Raw genomic sequence first — 27,231 nt, forward strand, 5'->3', positions numbered from 1 at the left:
CTCAAACTAATCACCAACCCTACTAATTTATAGCCATTGCTTGGTCACTTGGTGGCACCTGGCGCCTCCGTAGCCAGGTGGGCAGGAGCAGCGGTGCATAGCACATGCTTCTTGATTAGACCGGGGTTCGAGCCCGTGAGCCACCAAATACGGGAGGATATGGAAAGGTCAGGGAATGACCACCGCATATCCCCGGAGCGATATGGCCTTAGTTGCTAATGCTCCTAAAAAATATATATATATATATATATATATAAAATATATATATACTTGGTGGCACCACACTTGCCTCCTCGTGGCGGGGCTGGAAACCTGGGAATTGTAAGCTATACTCCCAGTGCTAAAAAGAGCAAAACATGAGTAGTAAAGTCACTACTTCCCAAGGGGCTTTAGAGAAGATCACACTAAATCAAACTGCTGAAGAACCTGAAAATACTGCCAAAAGGCCAAGGACAGACAGTTCAAAAATATCACCAATGCCCTTATTCCTAATTATTCACTCCACTAGAGAGGAGACATTAGGAAAGAAATTTCCATTTTTATATCCAAAAACTTCGAGTACCAGACATTGAGAAAAGCTACTGAATGTATCGAACTTTGGAGGTATACCCGTAGTAGTCACCCCCCCCCCCATAACACCTTAAACTCTTCAAAGGGAATAATCTCCTAGCGGGATCTCCTACACATTATTGAAGAGGAAATCAGCAACGAACTCCAAAATCAAGGAGTGATGAATGTAAGATGGATTTCTATTTGGGGAGACAGAAATATAATACCAACCAAAACCCTAATTCAGACCTTTAATACACCAAAAGTCCCACCAACTGTAAAAGCAGGATATTTGAAACTGCCAAGTAAAAGCATATATCCCAAATCCCTTGCGCTGTTTCAAATGTCAAAAATATGGACACTCGCAGACTACATGTAAAAATACACTGACATGAACCAAATGTGGATCCAAAGAACATCAGATCGAAGACTGCCAAGCTCCAACTCCAAAGTGTCCAAATTAGAAAGGAATATCCCGCCTATTCCAGAACATGTGAAAGATGGAAAAAAGAAAAAGAAATACAAAAATACAAAACAGACCACAATATTACATACCACGAAGCAAGAAAAATGGTCCAGCCAACTACAACCAGTAGACCAACGTATGCACAAGTAGCAACTAGATTTAAATCATTTCAATATCAAACTGAAATCTCAGTTCCTCCAATTGAATCTTTCTTACCACAGGTCAAACACTTACTCCAAGCAAAACAACAAGATAAACATGAGAAAACGGTAAACAGCCGATCTCAATCCCCTCAGATTCTCCAACTTTGCAACTGTGTAAGAGTAATGAAGGACCACGTAATCACAAACCTACTTCCGAATTTATGGAATTTGAGAAAACAGAAAAGTTAGATGTGGAAGTATTAGAAATCCATGCCAAAGAAGAAGAAAATATGAATACCAGAAAATTGGTCTTTCCAAAAAAGATATAAAGGACAGAAAAACAAAAGACTACCACCCAATGAAAACAGCTCGAGGGGCTGAGCAAATATAAATAATGGATAAAATTATTCAGTGGAACTGTCAAGGATTACGGACTAATTTTGATGATGTCTAGTATCTGATCACACAGTGCACACCAATCTGTATCTGTCTCTAGGAAACGCACCTTAAACAGTAAGGTACTCTCAATATCAGGAATTATTCAGTCCATAGAAGAGACTGAATAACTGAAGGTATAACCCATGGAGGAGTTGCTGTTTTAGTAAATGACAGAATATCAACAGAAAAAGTGCATGTAAATAGCCGATTAGAGGCAGTAGCAATTTGTATAACAGCAGAATTCATGTTAACCATATGTTCAATATATATTCCACCAAGAGAAGATGTCTCTTATAGCATTATTACAACAACTATTACCTCTCTCTGTTTGATGGGAGATATGAATGGTCACAATCCCCTGTGGGGATGTTCATACTACAATAGAAGAGAATGCATCATCGAACAACTACTGGATAACCACGACCTCTTGCTTCTCAGCAGGGGGCAACCACACTTACTTCCACTTTCCAACTTGGACCACTACAACAATAGACCTCACCACGTGTACGCCTACGCCTCCCAATTAAATTTTTGCTTTATGCAAAAATTTAATTGGGAAGTATTTGAGGACCCTCTTGGTAGTGATCATTACTACCAAGAGGTGATAATTATCATACCAGCAGGACTCCTGGCTGGAAAATAGATAAAGCTAACTGGGAAGAGTTTAGGAGGAATGCAGTTTTCAACGCCAGTATCATTAAGAACGAAACATTAGATGTTGCACTAGCACATGTCACAGAAATCATGCAAAATGCAGGCAAGCTCACAATCCTGAAGACTTCGTGTTTCCCACACCGTCCGAAGACATGATGGAATGCTGATTGTACTGAAATAAGAAAACAACAAAATAGAGCTTGGAATCAATTCCATAGATACTCAACTACAGAGAATCTGATTCAGTACAAAAGAATGCGAGCTAGAGCACAATTCACTAAGAAATAGTCGAAGAACAGCATGGATCCAGTTCCCATCTACAATAAACAAGTGAACAAATGCTCATACAGCCTGGAATAAAATAAGAAAAATGAGAGGTAAATATAGAAATAGGCCATCGCCTATACTAACCTACAATAGAATTAGTCTGACTGACCCTCCAGAATTTCTGATAAAAAAATAAAAACCAGAAAAAAAAAAGATCAATTTTAAATCAAAGGGGAATGAGTCCTACAATCAACCATTTACAATAAACGAACTGCATCAGGTTTTGTCCCTAGCCAAACTGAATGCAGTAGGACCAGATGATATACAAGTGCAATAAAGAATCACCCTCGCCTACTTACACATATCACCGAGTCATGATATTTTGTGTGTAGCATCATACATATCTCTGTAGTAAAGGTGTAAAATTTCAGCCCTGTGTCTTAATTTGTTTTTCTCTTACAGAGCTGAACGTGTGACGAAGTAGCATCATGGACAAAGTTGAAGCCAGAGCTGTAATCTGGTATCTGTTCTTGAAGGGGAAATTTCCTAAAGAAATCCACTAGGAGATGACTGCTGTATATAAGGATGAAGCCCCATCCTATAGCATTGTGAAGCACTGGCATAGACAGTTTAGGTGTGATTATACGTCGGTAGAATCTGAGCCCTTTCATGTTGTCGCCATTCAGCCATTGATGACAGCACGATCAGAAAAGTGGAGTCGTTAATCATGGAAGATTGGCGGATATCTGTGCATGAATTGTCCCAGATGGCGAAGATTAGTGTGTGCTCTGTTGAAACAGTCCTTCGTGACCAACTCCATTTACTGAGTGCAAGGTGGATTCACTGATTATTGACTGTTTTCCAGAAAGCTGATCGACAACAGAAATCACAAGAATTGTTAGCCCTGTGTCAAAAAAATGAGGAAGACTTTTTCTAAGCATCAGCTTAGAAAAAGTGTTCAGTGTCCAAGCATCAGCAGGAAAGGTCTTGCTGACAGTGTTTTGGGATGAGAAAGGTGTAATAATGACTGATTACCTGCCGAAAGGTAGAACAATTACAGGTGTCTATTATGCCAACTTACTCACAAAATTACGGGAGAAAATCAAAACACATAGGCGTGGCATGCTGTCCAAAGGTGTGAGAATGCTTCAAGACAATGCCCCAGTTCACACTTCTGAAATTGCAACAACACAAGTGGCCACTTGTGGATATGAAATACTGCCCCATCCAGCCTACTCACCTGATCTTGCACAATCGAACTTCTTGTTTCCTTCCCTCAAATCATTTCTTTGGGGGACCCACTTCCCTGACGATGAGACACTCGTTTCTGCAACCGAGTCATGGTTTGAAGACCAATCTCACCACTTCTACAAAAACGGTATCTGTAGCCTCATCCATCGATGAGAAAAATGTGTAAATCTGCACGGCAGCTATGTAGAGTAGGGCCTGTGCCAAGAATCAACGGGCCGGCACCTCAGCAGCTAGGTCAGGGCGATTCTTTATTGATAAAGAATCGATATGATAAAGCACCTTAACAAGACTGAATTAGAAAATTTATTGAAACTGTATAACAGAATATTCTAAGAAAATGTATTTCGAAACACATAGTGCCGTGCAATAGTACTAGCCTTCCCTGAACCTGACAAAGACCTAACAGATCCATCCAAATATCGGCCAATAGCTCTCACGAGTTGTCTAGGAAAATTACTAGAAAAAATTATAACAGATTAGTATGGTATTTAGAGAAAAATAACATCTACACAAACATGCAAAGTGGTTTTAGACATCACAGCTCTACACTAGACCACCTGGTTAGGATAGAAGCCAATGTCGGAAATGCATTCGTAAGATCACAACATATGGTAACCATATTTTTCAACATTGAAAAAGCATATGATACCACATGGAGATAAGGGATCCTACGAGACATGCACCATGCTGGACTCAGAGGCAATCTTCCTATGTTTATCCAGAATTTCCTTATGAACAAAACCTTCCAAGTCAAAATTCAAACTTCTTTCTCCAAAATCTACCAACAAGAGGAAGGCGTCACACAGCGCTCGGTCTTCAGTGCCACTTTGTTTGCCATAAAGATTAATTCAATCACAAACCAACTCCTTCCTTCAGTGCCACATGCACTTTATGTCGATGACTTTAGTATCTCTAGTCAGTCCCAGAACACGAGAACAATCGAGAGGCAGCTACAATGCGCAATCAACAATATAAGTGGGCACTATATAACGGATTCAGACTGTCATCACAAAAAACAATGTGTACATTTCTGCGGCAAAAGAAATCTCCATCCTGATCCTGAATTAAAACTAGAAAGCCAGAATATACGAACACAGCCGAAAGCAAAATTTCTTGGGCTAATCTTAGATAAAAAAACTCACATTCATGGAGCATATCTAGCAACTACGAAAAAGCTGTACAATATAACTTAACAAACTTAAAATCCTCTCATCAACAACATGGGGAGCAGACAGATATTCCTTACTAAACCTATACAAACATTAATTAGATCAAAGTTGGACTACAGGCCCCAGTGTACGATTGGCCCTAGGTGCCAAGCGTTATAGTGATTAAGGGATTTTCTGAGTTATTCATAGATCAGTTCTTTAGTTTAAAAGTTTTTTACGCTTTATTTAATCAATAACTTGCCGCCTCTGTAGCCAGGTGGGCAGGAGCAGCAGTGCGTAGCACACGCTTCTTGATTAGACTGGAGTTCGAGCCTGTGATCCACCAAATACGGAGGATGCAGAAAGGTCAGGGAATGACCACCGCATATCCCCGGAGCAATATAGCCTTGGTTGCTAATGCTCCTAAAAAACCAAATAACAACACCATCAATAACTTAGTCTTACGAATTGCAAGCTAGTTTCAGAAAGGAAAATCACCTTTCTTTTTTCCTTTAAACTAACACTAACTTACATACTGCTTAGTCACTCTAGCAGCACTGCTCCTGCCTCCCCGTAGCGGGGCCGCTAACCAGGGAGAAGAAATCCATTCTCTCAGTGCTGAAAGGAGCAAAGATGGATAACAAAATGTTTCCACCTTTGGAGACATCGTGCTCAAGAATAGAGACAAATCACATGGATAATGACTTTTCTCAACCAAAGGGGTTGAAAACAACTCCTGAAGAGGAGGAGATACCAGCTTTCGTCATATTACATTCACTATCAGACCAGCCTATGGGTAAATGATCACCATTCCTTGTGCAAAAGTGCATTGAGACTGTAGCCACTTCACCTAAAACAGTTAGGCAACTCCAGTCTGGTGATCTTTTGGTTGAGACTATCTAACCTCAACATTCTGCGAAGCTATTAAAGCTCACAACATTTTGCAGGACAATCAATAAAAATTACTCCCTATGCCACCCTAAACTCCTCTAAGGGAGTAATAACAGAATGGGATTTATTAGCTGTGTCAGAGGAGGAAATTGTCAAAAGCTTCACGAGCAAGAGGTCATCCATGCAAGGAAAATTATGACTAGAAAAGATGGTAATCTTGTTCCAACAAGGAGCATAATTCTCACTTTTAACACTCCTAGCTTACCAACATCTGTGAAAGCAGGCTATCTGCATTGCCGTGTCTGACCATACATCCCAAATTCCATCAGGTGCTACAAATGCCAAAAATATGGACACTCCCAGACTACATGTCAAGGTGAGGCAGTATGCCCCAACTGTGGGTCAAAAGAGCATAACCAAACTGATTGCACCATTACCACAACACATGGCCCAAATTATAAGGGTAACCACCCAGCTTTCTCAAAAATATGTGAATTTTGGAAGCAAGGAAAAAAAATTCAAAAATATAAAGTAGAAAACAAAGCGACATACCCAGAGGCGAGAAGACAAATAATGAAAACAGAGACAAAGCTTACGTATGCCACAGCCGCTCAACATTTCCAGTCAGTGGGGATTCAAACTGATTATCTATTGCTAATTGGGCATGTCCATTATTCTCTAATTCGAAACAGTCTCCTTCGCAACAAACAACAGAACAAGCCAGTAATACCCCAATTACCATACCAACCGATGTTTCCTCAACAATAAAACCAAAAGTGATAGAGACTATGAAACCGCAATCATCACTCACCACCGGAATGGACATTGATCAACAGCATGATTCAGAAGATGGCATATTAGAACTACATGCAACCAATGAGATGGGTGTGACCCGTCCCATTTTTCCTAAGAAAAACAAAACAAAAATAGATCAATACAAGAAAACTGCAACTAAAAAATTGTCAGATCCGAAAACAACCCATAAAACCAGATGATGGAAAGGTTCCTTCAATGGAATTGTAGAGGCTTTCGTAATACAAAAGATGATTTGCAGGCTCTTATTGATTGGTATGAACCAGCTGACATAGCCTTACAGGTAACTTTTAAATTCACGAGTGTCTTCTACCCTGAAAAGTTATACTATCATCAGACGTGATAAGAGTATTGACATGCCAGCTCATGGAGGGGTGGTGATTATTGCCAGAAACAACATTCCATCCAAACATGTTTCTCTTCAGACACATTTTGAAGTAATGGCAGTGCACATTGTAATGGTATCACTCTTACAATAGCTTCTATATATCTCCCTCCTAAATTATCTCTCTCCTCAGATGAATTAGAAAATAGATCAGCTGCCATCTCCCTTCTGCTTACTTGGGGACTGCAATGCTCATCATCTGCTGTGGGGATCTCCATCAGTTGACAAAAGGGGTAAAATAATAGAATCCCTGAGCCGACCGGGCTAGCCGAGTGGGTAAAGTACCTGCCCGGCAACCCAAAGGTCGCGGATTCGATTCCCGCCTCGGGCTTGGATCAAAGTACTGCAAAAACCTTGGGAGGTGCAATATGGCCACAGAAGCCAATGCGCCAACAACTACCAAATCAAAAAAAAAAGAAAAAAAAAAAAAAAAAGAATCCCTGCTTGATTCTCATAACTTTACCCTGTTAAACACTGGTGAACCCACCTACATCCATTTTTCTACCGGATCCATGACTGCAATTGACCTTTCGATTTGTTCTCCCTCCATATATGCCAATATGGAGTGGAAAGTTTTTGATTACCCATTAAATAGTGATCATCTACCAATTCTTTGCAAGATTCAAACACAAGTAAACTTATCCCCATCACAGCGATTCACTTGGAAATACCAGTAAATTAATAAGAGGAGTTTACCTCAATATAGTACGTGGAACACTTCCGTATGATACCCTCCAGAAATTAAAACGGAAAAATTTTCATTCCTGTGATCACGACAGTCGGTCAAAAAGCATTGTCAGCTTCAGGAAGGAAAATCATTTTGAATATTTTCGTTAGATTCTTTTAATTGCGTTAATTTGAATTTTAATTGTTTTGAATTGATTTTGAATTGTGTTAAATTGATTATTTAATTATTTATATTTTACTTTAATTATTTATATTATACTTTAATGTACCGGTAAGTTGTCGATTTTTTCGTTTTTTCCGTTTTAATTTCTGGAGGGTATCATACGGAAGTGTTCCACGTACTATATTGAGGTAAACTCCTCTTATTAATTTACTAATATTATTATCAACGTAGAACATATTGAGCATTTCAGCTCTGATTCATACTATCTAACTTGGAAATACCGTAGGGCTAGCTGGAATGAATATGCTTCCTAAATTCAGTTTGATAATGATATAGTACAGCCCCAGCCAATAGATATTGTCACTGACCATATAACCAAACAGATATTACAAGCTATAAATTCTACAGTACCTAAATCTTTGCCTGGGAAACACAAACATAACAATTATTGGTGGAATCAGGAATGCACACGTGCTAAACAGACAAAAAATAGAGCCTAGTCTGGAATCTGTTTTGAAAATTCCCCACAACTTCTAATCTCCTTAACTTTAAAAGATTCAAGGCCAAGTTCCAACAAATAAGAAGAAAAGCAAAGAAAGATGCCTGGATAAGTTTTACTTCCATGATTAACAAGGGCACAGACAACAGACTCATCTGGAAGAAAATCCAAGCACTTAATGGTAAATATATGCAGTTTCCAACTCCAGTTCTAAACTGGAAAGGTCCACTTACAGCCAAACCTTTCAGAAAATTAAGGCATCTGCAGAACAATGTAAAATAAACTTTTCTACTCTAGTATTGCACCCGTGCAATCAGCCATTCACTTTAATGGAACTTTTACAGTCTCTGAATAAAACATCCAGTACCGCTGCTGGTCTGGATGGAGTATGTTATATAATGTTAAAAAAACTAAATAACAAAACAATAAACTCCCTGTTGGATTTCTACAACGGAATATTTTTAGAAAATGCTTTTCTGCACTCTTGGTGCCACTCAATTGTACTAGCATTTCCAAAGCCAGGGAAGGATCATACCATGCCACATAATTACAGGATAATTTCACCCAGAGCTGTTTAGACAAAGTCTTAGAAAAAATGGTTCACAAATGGCTAATGTGGTTTCTGGAAACTAATAATCTGATGAACCGAAACCAGTATGGGTTTTGGAAGAATCGCTTAACCTTAGACATGATGATCAAAGCAGAAGGAAACATCCGCAGTGGTTTTGTAAGGAGACAACTTCTGGTAATGGTTAATCTCAATATTGAGAAAGCCTTCAATATGGTGGATATGGTGTCCTCCAGGACCTTCATTCTTTTGGTTTGAGGGGACAGTTACTCCAATTTATACAAACTTCCTTCACCACAGAACATTTTAGGTCAGATATATGAACAGTTTATCTAAATCATTCAAACAAGAAGAGGGTGTACCGCAGGGTTCCATCCTAAGCGCAACATTATTCGCAACAAGAATTACAAATATGACACGAGACATACCAAAAACAGTTGAGTCATACATGTTTGCTGACGACCTCATTATCTCTTGTCAGTCACAAACTATGAATGCCACTGAAAGGCAACTTCAACTATCCATCACCAAAATAGAATCGTGGGTGCAACAGAATGGCTATTCCTTAGCAGAAAATAAATCAACTGCAATTCATTTCTGTGAAATTCGGAAATTACATCTGGATCCTGAAATATATTTAAAAAACAACCAGATTCCTCTTACTAACAATTTTCATTTATTGGGTTTATATCTAAATAATAAACTTAGGCTATATGATTGGAGAAACTATCTTAGAACGGCCTGTCTAAAGAAATTGAACATCTTAAGAACTGTTTCTGCTAACTCCTCGGGGTGCCGATAGACACGATCTCTTACATCTTTATAAAACTTTAATTTTGTCCCAATTAGATTACAGATCTCCTGTGTGTGACTCTGCAAGAAACAGTTCCTTTTTACACCTGAATACCATTCAACGTAGTGCCCTAGGGATAGCCACTGGAGCCTTCAGAACATCTCCAGTTCACAGCCTGTATATCGAGGCAAATGAACCCCCACTGCATCTCAGACAAAAATTCTTGCTATGTAGCTATGCTGTAAAAATTAAAAGTATTCCATCTCATCCCAGCTGGGAATACCTGTTTGACCCTCAGTATATAATGCTATACCATAATAAATGTAAAGAAAACCACCCTGCAGGTGGTTTTCATTCGGTTTATTATGGTATAGCATTATATACTGAGATTGCAAGAACTAATGGCTAGTTGGAATATTAACTTTCAGCAAATCCTCGAAGATGTTGCTCCTCCTGAACATCCCTGGATTGAATCTACACCTCCTTGTGATAATTTCTTTCTGAGATGAGGAAAAGGCTCCCTGCCAAACAACAACTTATAGCAGCTATATGAAGCCCACACTTTAGAAAGCTCAGAAGCACTACTTATTTATATTGATGGCTCAAAAACAGATGATGCTGTAGGTGCTGCAGCAATTTGTTCTACCTTCTCAATAGCTGTGTCTCTTCCTACAGATTGCAGAATCTATACTGAAGAATTGTATACAATAAAACTAGCCCTAGATAATATAATCAGGCAGCAATTCAAGCAAGCAAGCTCTTTTATGCACAGACCCCTTATGTGCAGTCACTGCCATTCAATCTACTACTTCTTCTCACCATCCCAATTATATCAGTATCAGTATCAAACATCCAAACAGATCATCACATTCTGTTGGATCCCTGGTCATGGTGGCATCCCAGGTAATGAATGTGCAGATCGTGCTACAAATGATCCAAACTGATTATAGATCCATTATTATAACAGCATGTTGGAATCAGTGGGCTGAACTGTGGCAAACTTAAGTCAATAACAAACTATTCTAGATTATAAAAGCACCTCAACTGTGGACTTCTAGTTTCGTGAGGAGTCATTTCGGCAAGACTCCAAATCAGTCATTCATATACAGGGTGATTCACTACCAGTGTGACAAACTTGCAGGAGGTGTAGGGGGCACAAAGACGAATTGGAATCGCATAGCATTGCAGGGTCCGAAATGCCTTCGTCATGCAGTAGAGGACATTGAATGGGAGGTCGCGTGAACAGCAATCCCGCTGGAAGTCAGCATTTGCGAACCGTTTCTGTTGATGAAACCAAGTAGCAAAAGTCCTCCGGAGTGGATAATCAGCAGGCTCCAATGATTGGATGCGTTGTAGATGGTATGAACTCATTTGGTTTGTTGACAGTATCCTCCATACAGTGGATTGGGAAATACCCAATCGTTGGCCTATCGCTCGAGTACTTGTACTCGGATTGCCTTCTGCAAGACGTTCGACATTCTCCTCATTGTCTGGCGTCCACGTCGTTCGCTCTCAATTCATGGTACCTCTCGTGAAACAACCAGTCTCACGTAACCTTCTGTGCACACGTGCGAAAATCGTATGATGAGGAGCACGCCTGTGCAGGAAACATTCCTGGTACAAGCGCAGAGCAGCGTGCCTGTTACAGTCCGCAGCTCCATACGCGAGGTGCATGTCGGCCAGTTCAATGTTTGAATATTCGTCCATCCTACTTCCTTGGGAACCGGTTCGCAAATGCTGACTTCCAGCAGGATCGCTGTTCACGCGACCTCCCGTTCAACGTCCTCTACCGCATGACGAAGGCATTTCGGACCCTGCAATGCTATGTGATTCCGTTTCGTCTTTGTGCCCCCTACATCTCCTGTAAGTTTGTTGCACTGGTAGTGAATCACCCTGTATAACTCATGTGTTCTTGCTTATCGGCTTATTTGATTGTCAATCCCAATTAACAATCAAACATATTCTCATAGTGTGTCCTCAATATTCAAGTATCCAGAAATCCAGTTTTCGCTCTCTAGCCAACTTTCACGAATCTTTTAACTTTACAACACATACTTGGAAATAGTGTGGATTTTAAAGCTCTGTTTCAGTACTTGATAAGCATAAATATATATAATCGTCTCTGATAGGTATAATATAAAACATTCAGTCATAAGTTAATCATGAACATGCACAATATGGCCCAGGAGGCCCTTGTGCCAAAAAAATCCTCAGCACAACAACAACAACCACCACCAGTGTATGATTCAGCATGGAAAACAGCTCTGAAATGACTAGACCCAGTTCATCACAATTCACTGCATATAGCCACTGGTGCCTATCATACCTCTCCCACATATAATCTCTGTGCCGAAGCCAATGAACCATCCCTAACACTTAGGCGACAAGAACTGACATTGGATTATGCATTTAAAATAAAATCTATGCCCAGACATCTCTCTTGGGAGATGCTCTTTGATCCACGTTGCAGAAATATTTATCAGAATCGTCAGCAAGCAAATCGGTCCCTGGAGGTCAGAATGCAAGAACTTTTAGCAGTACATAACCTTAATATAGACAGTGTAGCGACTTGCCAGTTCACACCCCTTCACCATGGGATTCGCATATCCCAATATGCGATTTCTGCTTTCAGAAATGGAATAAAAATGTAATACCTGCAACAATCTTAGTTTCTCCAAACAGTTACATGCAGTGCACAGACTTCAATTTTCTGATTATATTCCAATACACAGATGGCACGAAAACAAACACTTTAGTGGGAGCAGCAGCTGTTTTCCCAGGTATTACATTAACACAACAACTACCAAAAGAGTGCAGCATATACACTGCAGAATTGTACATGCAAAAAATAGCCTTAACTCATATACAAAATATGCATTACAAAAGAACTGTAATATACACGGATTCCTTGAGTTCATTACAAACCATGCAGGGCAGAGGTACACCCAAACACCCAGTCCTCTGGCACATACAACAAATACTAATTGATTGTGCCATAAATGAACAGGAGGTACATTTTTGTTGGATCCCAGGACATACAGTGATTGCTGGAAATGAAGCAGTGGACAGATCAGCAAAAGATGCCATACTACAGAAGGGAGAAGAGATCTCAGTCCCTTATCTTGAAACTTTATCAAATAAAGCAGAAAATTGAAAACTGGGTTTCTAGCACACGAAAATCAAAAAAAAAAAAGAAACAGTACTGGCCAGACTAAGAATCAGGCATACCCATCTTACGCATTCTTTTTTATTGCAAGCAGAAGAACCACCATGATGCCAGACTTGTGATAGTATCTAGACAGTAAAACATATATTAATACTGTCCTAAATATGCAAATGAATGCAAACAAGCCTTCAAAAATGTTTATAGGACACATCACACCATTACCCTAGTACAGCAGTTCCCAACCTTTTTTTCGACTCGCAAACCCCTCTTAGCGTAATATTTTTTATCACAAACCCCTTTCAACATAATAATTTTAATGCGAAATACTAAGCCTGTATTCTCTGAAATCGTATTATTTTTTTGAATTTTTATTATAAAATATTTCCAGTATGTTTTTATAAGTAATGTTGCTTAATAATAAAAATTATTATTAAGTATTATTTATACTTTGTAAAGCCGTTATTAATCAGTCCAAACTAGATTTCAAAGAGGCTAATAGTAGAAAACTTGATTCTTGTCCAAATGGTAGCAGAGCATTCTGGTCTCTTGCCAAAGCTATTAGCCGCAATTTTTGCACATCTCTGTTCTACCTTTGTCAAAACCAGATGGTTCTGTTGCCATATCAGCCAAAGATAAAGCTGACCTGCTAGTATCTTATTTTTCGTCCAACTCATGTATTAATGATCTTGATAAACCACCTCCTACCATTCCCAGTACACTGCATTCAGTGCCTCCTGTGGTCCTTCCGTCAAAAGGATCTCAGAATTTAACAGTCTTGGTGCAAAGAAAGCGCCAGGTCCTGATGGTATTTCTTTACTTGTTCTCAAAACCTGTGCCCCTGTACCTACTCCTGTTTTGTATCGTCTTTTTTCACTCTCTTATTCCAAAGGTGTTTTTCTTTCTTCTTGGAAATTTTCTCATATCCAGCCAGTTCCTAAAACTGGTGACAAATCCCATCCATCCAATTATCATCCCATTGCGATTACTTCTACTCTTTCTAGAGTAATGGAGACATCAATTAACCGCCAACTCTTAAACTATCTGAAATCTTTCATCTGATCAACGATCGCCAGTATAGATTCTGTCAGTATCGTTCCACTGGTGATATTCTAGCTTACACTGCCCTACAATTATTATCCGGACACCCCTCCATTGATATGTAAACAGGTCCTACGCATGCAACATGTCACAGAACAGAACCTGCTGTAAATTGCCAAAGTGGGCATGCAAGATGACATGTTCAACAGAATTGATCACCTCAACAAATGCTAGATGCTGACAATTAACATGGTGTAAGGAGTGCGAATCCTGGACTGTACAGCAGTGTGGAAAACAGTCCTATGGAGAGGGTGTGCACTCTACCAGTCTGATGCCCATTCCTGGGTGTGGCGAATGCCGTGGAAACTTCTTTCCCAATTGTATCCTCCCAACAATGAAGTTTGGTGGAGGCAGTGTCATGATATGGGGCTCCTTTCATGGTTTGGCTTGCGTCCATTAGTTGTTATCGGCAAAACCATGAATGCTGTGCAATACCAGGACACCTGGACAATTATGCACTTCCAACATTGACAGTACTTCGGGGAAGGCCCATACCTGTATCAGCAAGACAAGCCATGCCATACTGCTCAGGTCGTAACAGAGTGGTTAGAGGAATGGGTGTGGAAAAGTTGGATTGGCCAGCCCAAAGTACTGATCCAAACCCTATCGAGCATCTTTGGGATGTATTGGATCGTTGGGTACATGCATGTCGAAATCACCCAAAGAACAAGGCCGAACTGGTGGCTGCGGTAAAGGCCGAGTGGAGGCACATATCACCTGACATTTATAAAAAGCTGGTTGAGAGTATGCTGCGAAGATTGAAGGTTGTCTATATGTACTATAAGTACTACATGTTCTCAAAAAATAAAGTATCCATACATAACAATGGTTCTTGAGAATGAAAAAAAATTTAGTAGGGAAAACATTTATTTAACATGATATACTATAAGATAATAAACTAATTATAAGAAATTGTGGGAGATGTGGTTGCTTTATTTGGCAGTTCTTTACATTTTATTTAATTTTATTTTACTTTATTGTTCCTTATTAGTTATATTTTATAGTTTACAATAATATACCTATGTAAATCTAAGCAGATGCATTACAGAATTTTTAGTGCAAACCCCCGGAAAACTTTCACGAACCCCTGGGGGCTTGCAAACCAACCGTTGGGAACTGCTGCCCTAGCAGATCTCTTGAATGATAGAGATGACCTTACAGATGCTTTCGCCTTCCTTAAAGATATTAATTTATACCATCTCCTCTAAGGAAGTAAACACAAGCAACAGACTAAATGAATGAAGTATGAATCAGACTAAAAGGAGCAACAGAAATTCAAAGTAAGCACCTCCAAAACACATCATACATATGAATTGGTGCATTATGACCAACAAAGTCCGTGTGCCATTAAACCCTAACACAACCAACCAACAATATATAGACCACTTCTCATTTTGGAATATTCAGTTCTTGCTAGTTTGTGAAATTTTTAATAGGGTGAATTGTATACTAATTGAACTTTGTATTAATTATTTATAAATTAAGTTATATTTCCATTACTCTGTAAATTCTTTATGTAGAATCATCTTGTAGTTAATATTAATATTTTGTATTGTAAATTCAATTTTTCTTAATTATAATTCACTGTTAATTTTATAATATTTTTTAAATATTAGTTTTTTATTGTAAATTATTTTTGTTTTTGTATCAATATTAAATTGCAACTATTTTTTCTTAACTCAGTGATGGTGACAGGATAACTGATAGATCCATCCCAGCAAAAAATCTTTTGTGCATTAATTGCCTGCTTAAGATTAGTTACTACAGCTCTGTCTAACTTCTTGAACACACACACACACACACACACACACACACACACACACACACACACACACACACACACACACACACACACACACACACACACACACAGTCTTACTTGTAGTTTTGGAAGTGACACATGTTGTTTATACACAGTTATTATGTGAATCATGCTAATAGATAAGACAAGATCATCAATAAAATTGTTTATAAACTTTTTTATATAAAATACAGTTGTTAACATCATCATTGGAGCATTGCTAGCATTACTGCAGTAAGTTAGATACCATTCATTTTATGTATGAATTATTTTATAAAATAAATAACAGCAGCTATATTTTAACTTAAAACTTGCACATCTGGTTAACTGCTTCTAATGTCTCAATGCAGTTGCACAAAAACATTATCATTACGTTATCAAAGCTTTCGAGTTACTTTTCAGAAAATTATTAGAAAATGAATTTTCCATTAGTTTTATTAAAACCTGTGCTGGTAAGCTACTGCACACCTTGATGACCTGTGCATTTAAAAAATTAAAACTTCACAAATCTATTAAGTTTTAGCCAAATTATACTTATAAATATTGTGTACATTCTACTCAATTAACTTAGCAGTGTAAGTCTCCAAACTATTCACAGTTCAGTCTTGAGAGCCGTAACCTCGCATTGAATTACAAATAGTTTAACCTTGAAATCAACCCTTTTGTCATGTTCAGCCACTTGATATTCTTTATATAATTTCATTAATAATTGTGTGTGCATGCATACGTCTGCACTTCCATTTAACTTCATACTTATTGAACACGACTGCAACAGCACCAGTCTGGGAACTTATTGCCAAACCTCCAATTTCTTATCATGTATATAAATATTTATGTATATACAGATCCTACAAAAGCAACTCATGTATGACTAACTATTTATGGAACTAGCAGAAGAATAAAAGCAAGTAACCTTGAATTATAAAAAATTACAAAAATCAAAATTTCATAAATATTAGCATCTGTAAGGTCCTATGCTACTCTTCAGATGCAGGACAATAGTGCAGCACCTCACAGATTCTCACAAGAAATTGATCTGTGAAAATTGTAAAAAAATCATTTCAAAAAAACCACTCAAAGTAAAAGTGGTTTTCAGGTTTAAATCTTTAACCAATCAATGCAAGATTGTTATTTTAAAAGGAACGTCACTAGTCTAGCACCACTGCTGCTGGGTTAAGCTATCAGTTAAAGAGACTCCACACTATTTGGCTTTACCTCCACACATTTTGGAGGTAAAGCCAAAGCCGTAGCTTGGGCTCTCTTTCTGCTTGGTTTTCTTCCTCTGGGCCTTTCAGAATTTTTAATATTACAAGTCTACTGAGGGATATTGGATCAAGCCTTAATTTTGCTTTAATAGACAGTGGATTGTATTTATTACATGAAAGCATCATTGTATATTTGGGAAAGTTAGATGCAGTGCATTTTCAACTTAGCATTAGTACATGGTAATTGTGTTAATTGTGTCATATTAGCATGTCATATCAGATTATAGAGGTGAAAAAGATTTGCAACTTAGGAGTACTCGTGGAAGATACTATGCTTGACTCTTGCTGTTACAGATTCATTAAAAGAGCAGCCATTAGCAATTAGTGCTAATGGCTGTTGTTTGCCAAAGTCTAGAGGTCTCAGTGCTTTCCAATAAACAGTGAAAATAGAAAATAGAGCATGTTGTTTGTCATTAACAAACTGTGGATATGATTTTCAGTCAGTGGAAGAAGGATATTAATATAAGAAGACAAAGTCATCTACCATCATAGTGAAAGGCCAAAAACAAGCAGGAATATTTACACTTGCTCTATGTAGGTGAAGATTTTTAATGATATAAGTGACTGACCAACTTCAAAAATAAAATAAAATAAGCGCTTACATATTAAAGAAGTGTACATTTCATGATTTCACTCTTAAATCACTTATGGCAGTGTGAAGAAAAGATCTAGAATTCTATTATATGCTGCATTAAAAAAGGCAAAAATGTTTTCTAGTGATGATATAAAAATGTTCTTCCTGCCAACCCAATCAAAAGCATCTGATCAGATTGTCAGGAAAACGGAAAATACATATTGCAATTATGATTAAAAGTTAAATATGTAACGTCCATAATTATATACACCACATGCCATTTTTCTGATTTAGCTTATTGGTAACCATTAAGTTTTGGCTTCAGTAACAAAGAAGATTATAGTTTACACCATTGTATGTCCAAATTCAAGCACCATCAACTGATTAAACTGATTACTGTTGAAATTCTGTTATCAGGTTAAAATAAGGGGTAAATCTTTACTATAGATTTATGTCCTTGCAATATATTCTTAAACATCTATCTGATGTTTCTCTAGTGGTCACTCTCTATACTCAGTATATCTGACAAGTGTAAAGACACCAAAATTGGCAGACACCAAACACAGTCAAATCTGCAAAACCTCAACCTTCTTTTTCCCCAAAATATTATAATTTTATAAAAAAAATTTTTTTTCATATCATAAATTAGTACACAATATCCCTTGAGAGCATGCCACCAATGTCAAAATATGAAATTATTTTATGCTCATTATTAGTTCCATTATATTTTTTCTTATAAATTGAATAAAAATTTTTATCAGCTTCTTTAAAAAAATAAATAAAACATTTTTTTCCTTTCCCTCCAGAGTTTAATTATAGTAAATATGGATTATGGATCTGTTATACAAGAGGTGGGAGATGAAGATTCAATCTTGCCTCCTACAGTTCAGAAAGCTGTTAAAGTGGTACTTAATCTGGCCAAAAACATGACAGGTTAGTTTTAGTAACTTATTTATGAATAATATATTTTCTGTATCTTCATTTATAAAAATTAATTTACAAAAGTACTTCCATGATTTGTCCTATAAGAATAGCTGTAATTTTGAATCTTTTTATTAAGCTTTGGTAAATACAGGATTGGTCACAGTTCACTTTATTTTTATCATAATTTTTTGTCAACATATAATCAAGCTGCCATATTTTATATTTAAAAACACTAAAATTTTATTTGCATAATAAAAAATAAAGTTGAAGAAAGAATACAAATATTGAAGTTATATGTAATAACTTATAAGTTATATGTTATATGTAATAAGAATTATTGTAATAATTCTTGGAGTACCATACATTGGAAGATCTTCCACTCTATCTGTATTATCAAAGTTTATATTATTACAAATGAAGCTGATACTGATCATCTACAGGAGAGAATTCTAAGCAGTCCACAAAAATTTATTTGGAGTCTTTACAGTAAACTAAAGATAGCAAGAATCTATAGGAATGAGCTTAAAAGTTAACTGGATTCCAAGCCTTATACTTTGACAAGATAGTAGAATCTGCAGAACATTTTTTATGCAGCAAGTGTTGGCAACAGCATTTTTGCAGCAAAATTGTTTGTTCTAGTATTTTAGTTTTTAAATTAAACAAATGTGTTGCCATAATTTGATGTATTGGTTAGCCAAAAATTATCATATTCAAATTTTAGACCTATCTCTAAGCAAGTTAAATTACCGTATTTCCCCATGTATAAGATGCACTCTTTTTCGAAAAATTTGGGGTCTAAAAACTGTGTGCGTTTTACACAGTGGTTGTAGATTTTTTTTAATGCATTCCCGCTTTTTCGCGCTTGTTGTCTTTGCGCTCATTTTTTTGCACTTGTTGTCTTTGCGCTCATTTTTTTGCACTTGTTACCGGTATATTAGGTTACATTTTGCCACGCTCTGCCCAGAAACGGCTCAGAAAAGATTTTCGTGCAGTGCTGAATTCAAGTTAAAAGTGATCCAGTTTGCAAAAGTGAATTGAAATTGTGCTGCTGAACGTAAGTTTGGTCCTCCTCCAACTGAGAAAACAATCCGAGACTGGCTACGGGAAGAAGAAAAAACCCTACTGAAGAAAACGCCACGGCAGAAGAAGGCCATAAGAGGCAAGTCAGCAAAATGGCCTGATTTAGAGAGGGAATTGAAGATATGGATTGAAGAGAAAAGGGCAATTCGAATTTCTGTGTCCACAAAGATGGTTCAGCATGAGGCAAAAAGAATTGCTGATGAAAAAGAAGTTACTGATTTCATAGGACACAATTGGTGCTTCAGGTTCATGAAACGGAAAGGACTAAGTATGCACGCATGCACCAGACTTGCCCAAAAGATGCCTGAAAGCTATGAGCAGAAGGTCCTTGAATTTCATCGTTTTGTCATTCAATGTCGGAAGACACATCAGTTTGAGTTGGGACAGATTGCAAATATGGACGAAGTCCCCGTTCAATTTGATGTCCCAAGTAACAGAACTGTTGATCAGAAGGGGGTGAAAACTGTAACTGTGAAGACAAGTCGACATGAAAAGAGCCATTATACAGTTGTTCTAGCTTGTTGTGCCGACGGAACAAAGCTGCTGCCTATGCTGATTTTCAAACGCAAAACAATGCCAAAAGAAGACATTCCTCGAGGAGTGATTGTCCACGTTCGTGACAAGTGTTGGATGGATCAGGATGGGATGAAGATCTGGTTTGAGAAAGTTTGAAGCAGGAGACCAGGTGGGCTCTTATGCAAACCTGCCCTATTGGTGCTTGATCAGTTCAGGACACACATAACAAAAAACACAAAGAAGATTGCTGCAGAGCAAAAAACAAAACTTGCCGTCGTACCTGGAGGCTTGACATCCCAGCTCCAACCACTTGATGTCAGCATTAACAAACCCTTCAAAGCTGCCATGAGAGACGAATGGAACCAATGGATGAGGTCTTCTGGGGACAATTTGACACCAGCAGGAAGAGTGAAGAAGCCAACTATAGGAGAAGTTTGTACCTAGGTGAAATGATCATGGGATAATATCAAGATTGAGATCATTGTCAAGTCATTTAAGAAGTGTGGCATTTCAAATGCCATAGATGGAACTGAGGACGAGGCAATATATGAAGACGGTGATTTGTCATCAGACACGGACGAGGACAAGCTAATGGATGGGAGTTTTGACAGTGATGAGGAGTTGTATGAATTTTATGATGAATAAAACTTGAGTTCAATAACTTTATGTAATGCATTTTTTTTTTCAAATTTCATGCCCCAAAATTAAGGTGCATCTTATACATGGGGAAATATGGTACTTTATCCAGAATTTTGAGGAAGTGATGTTCATTGTGCTCTGCAGGATTGTGCTCCTCTCCCTCCCCTCCCATACCCATTTTCTTATTTTATGACAATACCTGGATAAAAATATCTTTGAAAGTGGATAGACCATCCATCAAGTGACTACTAATACCAGTTAGCATGTCCTACAATCTTAGTATTACTGCTTTCTTTTAGAAATGGTGTGCATTGTTGTAATCCTAGTACTGTAGACATGCTAAAAAACAGTACAATAAAATCCATTGCAATGAACTTCTTGGGAGTTGCACAATCATTTTGTTGTACTGAATTTTTTTCTGTGCTTTTCTAATACACAGATGTAGTAATTTCCTTTTATTATACTTGAATACTTTAACACTTTAAAATCGATAAATAAATAAATAAATAAAATGACGAAATGCATACCAAAAGATTATTAAAAAACATTTTTAATAATTTTAGGATATCATTTTGAATGCCTATTTTATTTATAATAAATTGTTATTACTTTTCAACATTAATATGTCAGGTTTTGATTTTAATGTTACACCTCCCTAATGAGAAAATTCAATTGTAGTGCAACTAACCCTTTAATGAATACTAATTCTGACAATTTTTTTTTTCTGTCTAATTGAGAATTATGAGAATATTTTTGGAGCAGATTACAAAGTAATAATAATGATTTATTACAAAGTAATAAATCCAATTACAGTGAAAATGATTCATGGTAATTGGATTTTGCTATAATTACTAAGGAGTTTTCAAAATTAATCCAGTCCCACATACTGAGGTTTCCCATAATGTGGCAAAAAGATGTGTCATACAAAACAGCATGTTACAGGCGTAACACAGTTAAACTCTGTGGCCTTGAGTGGTCAGTTGCAAAAAATTCTAAAATAATATGAAAAAGAACAGGACCATTATGTATTGAAGCTCATGACTACTAATTTGAGAATTAGTCGTTCTAATTTAGATTATTATAAAACAGTTTTAATAAATATTTTTATTTTATTGCGATATAAGTTAGTGCATTAGCATAATTTCTATACACAGTAAACCAGACAGAGTTGTGCAGTGGCATCATTACATAATATCTCATAATTTAATTCCTTCACAACTATTTTGGTGTGTGGTAGGTACCTGATGGTATAACAGGTGACAACCCAGTTGTAAAATAATTTCACAATATCAGAGATGCCAAGTGGGATGTAGTTTAATACGTGTAGGATTTAGGGCTAAAAAGCCTCAGACTGCAAAAGGAGTTTACTATCATATAAGCCCTAAATTCTATACATATTAAACCACACCTCACTTGGCATCTCTCATATTGTGAAATTATTTCGCAACTGGGTTGTCAGCTGTTATGCCATCAGGGTACCTACCCACTCACCAAAAAGGGACCAAATAGCCCTGAAACGACTATCTGGATGGCGGTGACCATTGAAAATAAGTAGTAATAGTTTTCTCTATGGGGAAGTGTTACTTATTTAAGGTATAATGAGGCTACTGCACTAACTTATATAACAGTAAACCCTTCCTGCAGAGGCATTGTAGCTCTACACGTATTAAATGTTTATCATACTATTCTAGTTATTTTATGTATTCAACTGAGTTGTTGCTCATTTGGATACATAAAATGTGTCCTCTTACACATTAAAAATAAAATGTAGCAGTATTAAATATTCTTGTATTAATGATTATCATGCCTCAGTCAATGTTACTTTGTTTGATAGGACTTTGGCCCTGATAATCAGCATTAGTAAAGACACATGACGCAAGAAAGCAAGCTAATATAGCATCAGCCAAAAAACAAAAGGACCCTTTTCATTTCACCCATCCACTCCCTCCAAATGTCTGTCTAGTTCTGCCTTCAATCTATTTAAGCTTTCAACTTCTACGACAGATGGAAGTTTGTTCCAACAATCAACCACCTCCTGGCTAAAGGCAATCTTCCACACATCTATCCTACAACTGTCTTTTATCAATTTGAATTTATGCCCTCTCAGGCTATTATTCTAAGCAAGGGGAAGAATCCCATCAGCATTGAGCATGATTAAACCATTCAAAGCTTTATACACCTCGATCAGATCACATTGCAGATGCCTAGTCTCCAGACACTGTAATTTGCAAAACTTAATCCTTTCTTCGTAAGAGCAACCCTTTGTTCCATTCACTAATTTAAAACAATTTAAATTTAAAACTAATTTAAATTTAAAACAGTAATCTTTTTACTGTTTTAAATTTTAATCCCCACCCACAAATGTCAGTGAACAGAAATGTCAACTAGTTAGTACGTACATATTGCAGTACATATTAATTTTTCCAATTATCACATATATTCTTCCGATTTTCACATACCATTTAATTTTTTAATTGGTTAGGTAATAAAGGGTAAATCTGTGCTTAATATATCTTTACTTTTATAGCCTATGGATAATATTCCTCCTGTTTTCGCTAAGTAGAATCACTGTTTAATAGAATTAAAATTCAATTCACAAACATCATCACAATGATCGGCACTTACTACTCATCGTATAGTGAATGGTACTTTACTATGGTGACACCATCGTAACGTGATTTGATTGTACAGTCAACCAATGTAAAGCAGGGGTTCCTTGTATTTTTAACTTTTTTTACGTGAAACTTCGGATAATTGGGGCAGCCACTTAATCGTGCCAAAATGCACTAGGCCTGATATGTCCCAAATAGCCAGAATCGACTGTATTTAAATTTTTAATTTGTGTGAAGTTTATGTCTTCATATCATCTGCCAAGCTTTCAAAATCGGGGATATACTCTGATACGGCCAACAATAAAGAATATTCCGTATGCAAGTCCGTAAGAGGACAGCGATTCTTCATCTTTGTTTGTTTCAAATACGAAAAGGCCAGTTTGCATATATATGTGGAACCAAAATAGGAATTTTAAAGTTCACTGCATTTTTTTTACATTTGGGTACTTTTCTCGGCAAACGTATTTCCAAAATTTTTCTTATTATCTGGCTTTTCGGAAGATATCGTTTCTCAATGTAATAATTTAATTTTCAAGTAATATTTTCTACATGTGAAAAATCTCAGCGATTTTTTCTGAAATTTGTTTTATATCTAAGTCGACATTAAATGGATAAGAAATATATTGAACAATGTCTTCAATTGTTTTAAAATCATCCACAACTTTCTCAATTTCAGAATCATATTTCTCACTATTAAATGCAAACACAGGATATCACATCTGGTGGGTTTGGGCTTTGCACACCCAAGGTCCTGAGCTGGATATCATCATTCTTCTCTTGGTGATTTCCTTCTACTTCTGTCTTCTGTCTCTCTCTCTCAGAAAAAAAATTTTGGCTGGTGTAGTGTAAGCCTCAGGCTTCCTTGCACCATACAGCTAATAACAATATTAATAAAAAATATATTTTTGCAAATGATCTTGCATATTTGCAAAATGATTGAATTTTTTTCTTTGAGATCCTTAGCCATTGCCACAAATTGATATTTTCAAATATGCAGGATCATGCCAAATCACACAACCACTCTGAATCTTGTAGCTGCTGAAAATCATCTCCCCTTTGATGAACAATTTTTTTTATTTCATCAGCAAATTTTGACATCTCTGTAGAAACTTACTCCGACTCAGCTACCTCAAATGAACCAGATCTGATATTACTGTGTATCAGATCTGGTTCTGATATTACACACAGTAATATCAGAACAACTGTCCCAATTTTCATCGAGTTGCATTTTGAAATATCTTCTTCGAAGAGATATCCTCTGATGGAATTCACAATTTCGAAAGCTATGTCCATAACACTTTTAGTATTTAATCTTTTGCTGGCTAACACTTGTTGGTTAATGATACAGTGGTAACTCAAATAATCTGGGAATTCATCATCCTTTTGACACAATGTGATGAATCCGTTAAGATGCCCTGTCATTGCTTTAGGGGTATCAATCTGTTGTTATTGATATGAGTTTGAATAGTGGTAATTTAATTTTTTTTATTAAAATTTTTGAATGCATTAAATATATCAAGACCTCTAGTTCTTTCTTTTAGCGAAACCATACCCTACATCATCATCATCATCATCAGCCATTTTCAATCCACTGCAGGATGAAGGCCTCTCCAGCAACTTTCCAGTTCCTTCTGTTTTGAGCACTGGCCATCCATTTACTACTCAAAAACTCATGAATTTCATCTATCCATCTCCGCCTTTGTCTTCCAGGTTTTCTTCTAGCTCCTCTTGGATACCATTCTGTTATTTTCTTAGTCCATCTGTCATCATGTCTTCGAGCTATGTGTCCTGCCCAAGACCATTTTAGTTCTTTAGTTTTGATAAGAATGTCCTTTACTTGAGTTTGCTGCCTAATCCATGTGTTTCTCTTCTTATCTAACAGTCTGATTCCCAATATAATTCGTTCCATTCTTCGCTGTGTAGTTCTCAGCTTCTCTTCCATTCTTTTGGTGAGTGCCCAAGTTTCACTTCCATAAGTCATGGTGGGGAGTATACATTGATTCATTATTTTACATTTCAGACAAACTGGGATATTGCTCTTCAGTATGTGACTATATTTCCTGAATGCTATCCATCCAAAATTTATTCTTCTCTTGACTTCCAGCCATTTATCATTATTATAGCTAATAACTTGTCCCAGATAAGTATATGACTCCACCTTTTCAATTACTGCTCCTTCAATCATTATTTCCCTTTCCGTGGCATACTTGTTCATCATTACTTTTGTTTTAGCCATATTCATCTTTAGTCCAAAATCCTTACTAACTGTGCATAACTGATTAAGATTTTCCTCTAATTCTTTGGGATCGTGGCTTATGACCACAATGTCATCTGCAAATCGTAAATGGTTTAGGTACTCTCCGTTCACATTGACTCCTTTCTGCAACCAGTCTAATCTTCTGAAAGCTTACTCAAGGGCAGCAGTAAACAGCTTCGGAGATATTGTGTCTCCTTGTTGAACTCCTTTCTCGATTTTAAATTTGCTACTGTCTTTGTCTAGTCTAATAAAGGATGTAGCACTCTCATATATTTTCTTCAAAATCATAATATATGGAGTATCTATGCCTTGTCTTTCCAGTGCCCGAAACATTGCCTTATGCTGTATGGAGTCAAATACCTTTTAATAATCCACAAATGCCAGGCATAATGGTGTTTTATATTCATTTGCTTTCTCCATTAGCTGTGATAATACGTGAAGGTGATCCATAGTTGAGAATCCTGTCCTAAAGCCAGCTTGCTCTTTCGGTTGATTCTCATCAAGTATTCTTTCTAATCTGTTAGTAATGACCCTTGTGAACAACTTGTAGATATGGGATAACAAGCTAAATGGTCTATAATTTCCAATTTCTGATTTATCTCCTTTCTTATGCAGCAAAACTATGATTGCATTATTCCACTGCTTAGGCATCACACCTTTTCTAATGCACTTTGTGAAGAGACTTGCCAGTTTTTGTGTTATGTCTCTTCCTCCCAATTTTAACAACTCTACAGTAACTTCATCTTCCCCCGGGGCTTTCCGATTCTTCATTTTCTTCAATGCATGTTCTACCTCATCAGGAAGAATATCGGGTATGTCGTATGTGTTGCTACTTTGCAATCCATCTTCCCCACTGCTGGTATCATTCCCTCGCTCCTTGTATAATTCTCTATAATAGTCTTCTGCTATTTGAATTATGCCTTCTCTGCTGTTTATAAGTACACCATCGCTATTCTTCAGTTTCAGTATCATTTGTCTTTCTGTATTACTGCTCATGGCTGCTGATTTAAATCCTTTGTTTTCCCTTAATGCTTGTTCTACTTTTCTTGTGTTAAATCTTCTTATGTCCTCTCTGAGTCTCTTTCTAATGGCTTTGCATAACTCAGTATACTCAATTTTCTCCCTGTCAGTGTTTTTCTTGATCTTCATTTGTCGTCTTTGGTTCATCATGACAAGTGTTTCTTGACTAATTTTTTCTTCTTTGGATTTCTGTTTCCCTATAGGTTTCTTGGGCTTTATCACTTTCAGAAAGTTGTAATATTCCTCGTCGATATCTTGGTCCTGAGCAGTGTGCAGAAGCTCAAACTTGTTCTTAAGTTCCAGTATATACTGCTTTTTCTCCTCCTCTGTTATTTCAAAGACCTTTGTATTATTTACTCGAGTCAGTTTTTTCCTTTCCTTTCCTACATCTATATCAAGTGTACATCTTACCATTCTGTGATCACTTCCAACATTTACCTTATTCAGGATGGTAACATCATTCACAATATATCTTCTGTTAGTGAGGATGAAGTCGATTTCATTAGTTGTTAATCCATTTGGACTCTTCCATGTCCACTTTCTGTTCACCCTTTTCTTGAAAAA

General features: G+C 37.0%; 1 protein-coding gene across 1 annotated transcript in view; it reads left to right on the top strand.

Annotated features, from left to right (window-relative positions):
- The window catches only part of LOC150077259 (uncharacterized), a 196,479-nt gene that overhangs the window by 143,891 nt on the left and 25,357 nt on the right, over positions 1-27,231 (top strand). Inside the window, exon 14 of the mRNA XM_090385833.1 lies at positions 18,426-18,552. Coding sequence (XP_090241959.1) covers positions 18,426-18,552 — 127 coding nt within the window. The remainder of the gene's footprint in view (positions 1-18,425; positions 18,553-27,231) is intronic.

Source organism: Mastigoproctus giganteus, chromosome 12 (assembly GCF_048544385.1).
Source record: "Mastigoproctus giganteus isolate SK-2022 chromosome 12, ASM4854438v1, whole genome shotgun sequence".
Lineage (NCBI taxonomy): Eukaryota > Metazoa > Arthropoda > Arachnida > Uropygi > Thelyphonidae > Mastigoproctus > Mastigoproctus giganteus.